This window comes from Olea europaea, unplaced genomic scaffold (genome assembly GCF_002742605.1).
Source record: "Olea europaea var. sylvestris unplaced genomic scaffold, O_europaea_v1 scaffold1802, whole genome shotgun sequence".
NCBI classification, from domain to species: Eukaryota; Viridiplantae; Streptophyta; class Magnoliopsida; order Lamiales; family Oleaceae; genus Olea; species Olea europaea.
The window spans coordinates 89,033-96,066 of record NW_019235765.1 but is presented as its reverse complement, the minus strand read 5'-3'; the positions used below and the strand labels follow the sequence as shown (position 1 = coordinate 96,066).

Genomic DNA, 7,034 nt, shown 5'->3' with positions numbered 1-7,034 from the left:
CAAAAAAAAAAAAAAAAAACACACACACACACACAACAACAACTTGTATGCAGCTTACCTGTAGGCTGTAAAAGACAAGCTTATTTCCATTTTCCATAGACAAATTACAAGCACCAAAAAAGAGTTAAGGAAAAGGTGAAATACCTAGCATTTACATGCACTAAACAGTTGCCAAACATACAAACTACAACTTTTCTTTATTATTATTATTATTTTGTTATTCCATTAATATGAACACTTTTTTACATGTGAGAAGATTTAAACAGAAAGGTCAAGAGAGCTCAGGCCTATGACTTTTACGTGCAATATTTACATTGATTTGCATGTTGTGCTGGAGAGGAAGTTCCTGGTTTCAGAAAAAGAAAAACGGATTCTCTGAGACCCTGAATGGGACATGATATCATTCAGGATTAAATAGATAAAATCTTTCATTACTTGTTTAAGTGTAGCACATGAATTTTAAAGAACAGGAAAGAAATTGACAAGGATCCTAAACTTACCACAAAGAACAGGAGTAACTATCAAATTCCCAATTCCGTTGAGACAGGTTTTAACTGAATCCAATCTGATTTTACATTGTGGAAAAAAAATTGCTTGTTGGTTGAATAGAAGGAGCAACATTTGATATTCCCACATAGACAGATCGTGAGGTTGTGACTCAAATTCCATGTGAGTTGGAATTGTAATTCATGGAGGAAGCCTACATAAGAGATCAAATTTCATCATGCATTTAGAGTTTGATTTGGATATGGGCTCTACTTCACTTACAATTCCAAGATTTGGCTCCTATAAATACTCCACAAGGTTTAGGCTCTTCAAAGACTCAAGATAATAATTAGATCATTGTTATGTACATTAAAAACTTGAGAGAATTAAATCTTGTGAAGACAATTTTAGTTTCTTGGTATAATAAATTCTCTTCTTCTACAAAAATCTTATTTGTTGTGCGATCTATTATTTTTTATATTACCCATATTTTCTTGTTCTTTAATTATTTGGCTGAATTCGCAACAAATTGATATTAGAGCTATTCCGCTTTTAACAAAATGGTTTCAAATCTGGTCCGAATTATAACAAATGGTATTCGAGCTAAAGATTTTTTCGTAAGTACTTAGGTGGTCCAAATTGCCTATTAAAGCGAGGTTGAAGCAAGGTCAATTGTTTCAGGAATGACAACTATGAAATTTGAGATTCCGCTTTTGGATCGTAACAGTAGATTCTATTTATAGCATATCAAGATGTGAACGGTTCTTGCTCAAATGGATCTTGATGATGCTTTGTTGGGGATAGATAAAATGCCTGCAACAATAGCTGTGGAGGAAAAGCAACGAAAGGATCGAAAAGCCTTATTGCAAATACATCTTCATCCTTTTAGTCAAATTTTTTAGGACAGGGTAAAGAAGAAAAGTGCCGATGGGTTGTGGTTGAAATTGGATCAACTATGCATGTAGTTGACCAAAAGGTTGACAAGTTACACCTGAAGTAACAAATGTATTCTCATCGCTCGACGTAAGGTGGATCTTTGAAAAATCATCTATCGATGTTGAAGGAGACCATCACTGACTTGGAGACCATAGAGGCAGAGTATAATGAAGAGAATTTGGGGTTGATATTGTTATGTTCATTGCCGCCTTCATATGTGACTTTTAGAGATACCATTCCCTATAGTCAGGATACTCTTACTATTGATGAAGTATATGGTGTGCCTTATTCTAAGGAGAAGATGAAATATCTGGTCATCGAATCTGAGGCCCAAGTAAAGGGTCTTGTTATTCCTGAGAAGAAGACAAGCGGTCATGGAAGAGGGAGAGTCAACGATAGCAAGAGTGATATAATATGTTGGTATTGCAGCAAAGGACACATAAATAGGGATTGCTATGAGTGGAGGAATAGGTTTGCTACTACGGGTCAAAAGGGACAACTAGGAAATTTTGGTGATACCAATCTTGCAGAAGAAGATTGCAGTGATGGAGATCTTTTGACAATTACTGATGGTGACCTAAACTTGACCACGACTGAATTCTTGATTCGACGTGCACTTTTCATATGTGTCCAAACCAGAATTGATTTTCTTCATATGAAACAGTTATGGAGAGTTCCGTGATGATAGGAAAAAATGAGCCTTGTAAAATAGTTGGGATTGACAATGTCAAAATCAAGATATTTGATAGGACAGTTAGGACACTTGACGAGGTTCGACATGTTCCAGGTATAAACAGGAATGTAATCACTTTGAATACTCTTGATTCAAAATGGAACAGTTATATGTGGAGATGGTATTTTGAAAATTAGCAAGGGCGCTCGGATTGTGTTAAGATGGCGGAAAAAGTTCCCATTATACGTGTTAGAAAGTTTGACGGTCACTGTGGATGCAGTTGCAACTTATGGTTTGATAAGTGGTGACTTGGAGTCAGTTGTGATCAAGTTATTTGTGGTGATTTGAGCAATAATATTGAGGAATCTTCCAATAGCTCAGGTGGAGCTAGTTGTGATCTTGTTGACCAAGTTGATCACAGTGATTTGAGCAAGTTAGACAACTCACATGGAGTTGGAAGTGCTCATCGTGATTAGAGCAATCTTGATGACTCAGTTGAACAAGATGATTCAAGCAAGGTTGAAGAGCAAGGTAGTTCTGCTGGTAAGCAGGGTTTGGATTTAGTTTACAGATGTTGAATATGCCCAGCAAGGCATGTGGTGCTCGGAAAGGGCATGGTGAAAAAGTTGAAGAATGACTCGAAGATTGAAGACTTAATTCCTTGCTATAGAATTTGTGTCAAGGTGGAGTTTGTTAGGTTATGACTCGAATTCCATGTGATTTGGAATTGTTGTTCATGGAGGAAGCCTATATAATTTTGGTTTAGAAGTCCGGATAAATAAGGGATCAAATTTCATCATGCATCGAGTGTTTGATTTGGATAAAGACTTCATGATTAAGAACTCTACTTCATCCATAACTCCAAGACTTGACTACTATGAATACTCCACGGGGTGAAGGCTCTTCAAAGACTTAAGATAACAATTTGATCATTGTTGTGTAAATTAGAAATTTGATAGAATTGTTTAGATTTAGATCAAGATAATTAAATCTTGTGAATACAATTTTAGTTTCATGGTATAATAAATTCTCCTCTTCTTTCACAAAAATCTTGTTTGTTATGTTATCCATTATTTTTCATATTGTCCATATTTTCTTGTTCTTTGATTATTTGGCTAGATTCTCAATAAAATGGTATCAGAGTTGTTTCGCTTTCAATAAAGTGGTTTTAAATCTGGTCCGAATTATAACACACATCAATAAGTTAAGTATTCTAGAGTGTATTCTTCAAATATTCTCCAAATGAGAAATTACATTACTGTGTGACCATATTAAGATTTTAAAACTGGAGCATAATTGCTAGGATCCCCAAAAAATTATTTGAGCAGGATGATCGTACGTTGCTAATTATTCTTCCTTTACTGTGATTGATTTTTTAAGCAAGAAAACCAGATGTGCTTCACGTCATCAATTCGATTCCTGATCACATGCTGTAGATACATTTTTCCCCACTGAAAGTACTCAATCTTAACATGAGCACCTATAAAAAGCTTATCTCATAAAAAATTCTAATAAACCATCTGCCATATAGTTGGCTATAAAAAACAAACTTCTCAATGTATGAAAATTTCCACAATGTCATGCTCACGTCTGCGAATTTCTTCATTATTACATGGTTCCCATTGAAAATGTTGAAGATGAAAGAATGAAGGAAAGAGGCAAAGAAAGATAGTCCACTCGACGAATAACAAAATAAGGGAATTTTTACATAGAAATTAGTATGATGAAAGCTTTAGAGCTTCTAGAAGAAGAAAGTACCTTGTCGTGGAGCAGAGCTCCCCCAGTTCCTGAATATTGCAATTATAGATGCCAAGAGTTCTCAAAACCATTAGAACACAAGCAAGGCCACAGTCCCATGTGCGTAGTTGGTTTATATGAGGCACCTAAAATCATAAATATACTGCAGTTGATTCAGAAAGAATCAAAGTATATACAACAAAATCCAACATAATACTTCCAGTATTGCAGCTGTATGTGAGCACAGCAGCACCTGGTGAAATAACGATTAAATAACAAGGCTACTGGTATAAAAATAAGACTTACTTCAATGAAACAGGACAAAACTGAACCATATCTTTCATCTTTTCTTGGTGACTGTTTGATTTGGTAGTGTTCAATGATTTCCAAATTATTTCCAGCTGATCCTTCATTATTTCTTTCATCTAATTTCAGAAATTTGTTTGCAAGAAGATACAAAGACCACATCTCGTGTAGTATATTAATTATTTTAGTCCGGGATGGTGCAAAAAACTTCAAATGCTCGTGCAATAACAGAAGATCCTCTTCTCCTTCAGATCCAAGAAATGTATTTGTTTACTTGTACTGGGTCGCAACTACAACAGATCCCACACATTCAGGCTGTGATTGAGAGAGAATCAACAATGCTATGGCACCGAACGTTGATCCTGGCAATGAAAATTGACCACATCACTTAAGATTTTGACCTGGTTGAACTCTGTTCCTATACTTCACAAACTACAATCCCCAAAAATGAATTAAAAGAAAAGTGCCAATATGTTTATGAAGAGCATGCTCGAGATTACATAGAGAGAACCAACACGAAAAACCCCTGCAGAGGTTTATACATGCATCTAGGTACGTATGTATTCAATTGTTCATACATTTTCCATAAAGTTTAGCCGGCAGATGATCCGCAGGTCTTAGTTGATATTGGTAAAGGAGTTAACCCTATTTAATCTATTACAAAGAACTCAAAATAACCAATATTCAAAATCATTGCTCATTGTATCCTCCGATTATTTTAATTTTGCATTAGATTTGTTCTTTTTTAGGATATCCTCATTGCAATCATACAAATCCTTCACCATATTATTATTATTATTTTTAAAAGAAGACTGGGTTTTTATAGAGAGATTACTCGAGAAAATGGTCATAGAAGAACAATTATAACGTCAAAATCACCAGCCAACAACAAATGGATAATCAGAATAGACTCTACAAACAGAATCAAATCATAAAACGTATATAGGTAAGCCACAACCCATAGAAATAAGGTCAAGATAGTTTGCAATATTTTATAGCAGTCTTACACGATCACCAGAAAAATCGAAATAGCATTTTGCGAGGGAACAAAAGAAGGTACCTTTTGAGATTTGATAGAACGATGGAGGAAAAAGGCGTTGGAATCAAATTTGCCCTTTTGCTGACATTCTATCTTTGGGTGTTTCTAAAGAAACGTTTTTACAGTGCTGGGGCGAGGGTCCCATGTTCTTGTCTCCACTCACAGCAGTCCTTGTTAGATAAGGATTAAGGATTTTTATACTTCCTCAACCCGTTTGATTCTCCTTTTTTCTTAGCATGAAATTAAAAAATATAATTGTTATGTGATCCACACAACAAGACATAAAAAGTGTGGATTGATGTGACGAATAATGATTATATTTTTTATTTTTGTGGCCAAACTATGAAAATCAAATGGGCGGAATGAATTCTATTCTTCTTGTTTATTCTTAACAGTTGACTATTTCAGTATCAGTAAATGAAAATAATAAAGCACATTTACTGCAAAAGACTTCTTTTGTCCCTACTTTCTCCCTTTCTACCTCTTTCGACGACTATTCAAATCACACACATTGGTATTGGCAAATTTAGATAAAAATTAATTTTTAGTAAATCTCGATAAAAAGTGATAAAATGTGTGATTAAAAAGTTCTGAATCTCATTAAAATTTGTGCTTTTAATTAATTATTGACTTTGACTTAAAAATTTAATCCATATATTTAGCAGAACTAATGCATTAGCCTTGTTTGAAAATGATTTTTTTTTTTTAAATTAGTTTTTCATCACACTCATTTTCAAGTGTGTGCCGAATTTTAAAAAACAAGAATTCAAACTACCGATTAAGTACAAATTTAATTATTATGTCATAATATTCGATAAATTCAATGATATTTATCTTTGACTTATCACATTGACAGATTGGTTAACACGAAAAACGCTTACCATCTAAATCACAACACTCTTAGACCGGTGTACAACTTAAAAAATGAGAAATCCCAAGTAACCAACGAGAATTTAGAAGACATTATAAGACTGTAGCCCGTCCGTAAATTCTATCAAGCGCATATCCTCAAGAAAATCCTACTCATAATAGCTCATCTCTATGTATCATTAAGGACTTTTACCAACTGTGATTAAATACAAATCCAATGGTTAACATAAATATTATTCTTAAGTAAGATATAACAAATTACTCATACAACACTAGATCACTTAGTTTGTGTTGCAATTTTTCCCTACAAATTATATAAAACGTAAACAAATAATATAATAATGATTGGCGCATTGTCTCACGAGAATTGATTATTGACGCATTTTAATTAAAATTAACCGTAAAAAGAATACATATTTAAGAGTTTTGTTTTGAGTTTTCCTAATTAACAATTAAAGTAGACAAACTAATAATAATGGAAAGAATGAACAAAGAGGTAGAAATTAATTAAAAATAATAATTAAGAGTTTCGATTTCACTACTTAACTATACTCATATTCAACTCATATTTTGGTTCAATTGTTGTGTTGTCTATTATTAAATTAAAGATTAAAAAAAAAAAAAAAGAGGTTGTCTCTCAAGTACTAGTTAACTATCACTAAATATCAAATTTGTCTCTCGATTAATAGTTTGATAAAAGTTATACATATGAACTTATGATAGCTGCATGAACATTTATAAAAATTTCAATTTAATAACAAATTCATGAAAAGCAATTGTTGACCTCCAAAAATGGCTCCTCCACGTGGTCAACTTATAGCTACTCCACGTATTCCTCCATGCGTAATGAACAAACGGTCAGACGCACACGACCGGGACCGACAGGGGTGGCGGCGGCCGTATACACTCCGACGGTCAAGTCAGATTTGGGTGGTCGGAACAGTGCCCAAGGGCTACACAAATCAATCAATAAAAGGGGGGGGGGGA

At 34.0% G+C, this 7,034-nt stretch overlaps 1 protein-coding gene across 7 annotated transcripts in view; it reads right to left on the bottom strand.

The window, feature by feature from the left end:
* Nucleotides 1-5,337, bottom strand: part of LOC111378328 (protein GUCD1-like) — a 12,591-nt gene extending 7,254 nt beyond the window's left edge. For 2 of the 7 annotated variants that reach the window (XR_002699844.1, XR_002699843.1), the window contains exons 1-3: nucleotides 5,199-5,333; nucleotides 4,139-4,500; nucleotides 3,854-3,978 (exon numbers count right to left, since the gene is read on the bottom strand). Coding sequence is in view for 5 of the 7 variants with exons in the window: in XM_023001510.1 (XP_022857278.1) it covers nucleotides 3,854-3,978; nucleotides 4,139-4,300 (287 nt within the window). In the remaining 2 variants the exon portion in view is untranslated. Of the gene's footprint in view, nucleotides 1-3,853; nucleotides 3,979-4,138; nucleotides 4,501-5,198 lie in introns of all 7 variants that reach the window. The other 5 variants (XM_023001506.1, XM_023001507.1, XM_023001510.1 and 2 more) reach the window with 4 other exon arrangements.
* Nucleotides 5,338-7,034: the final 1,697 nt, after the last annotated feature.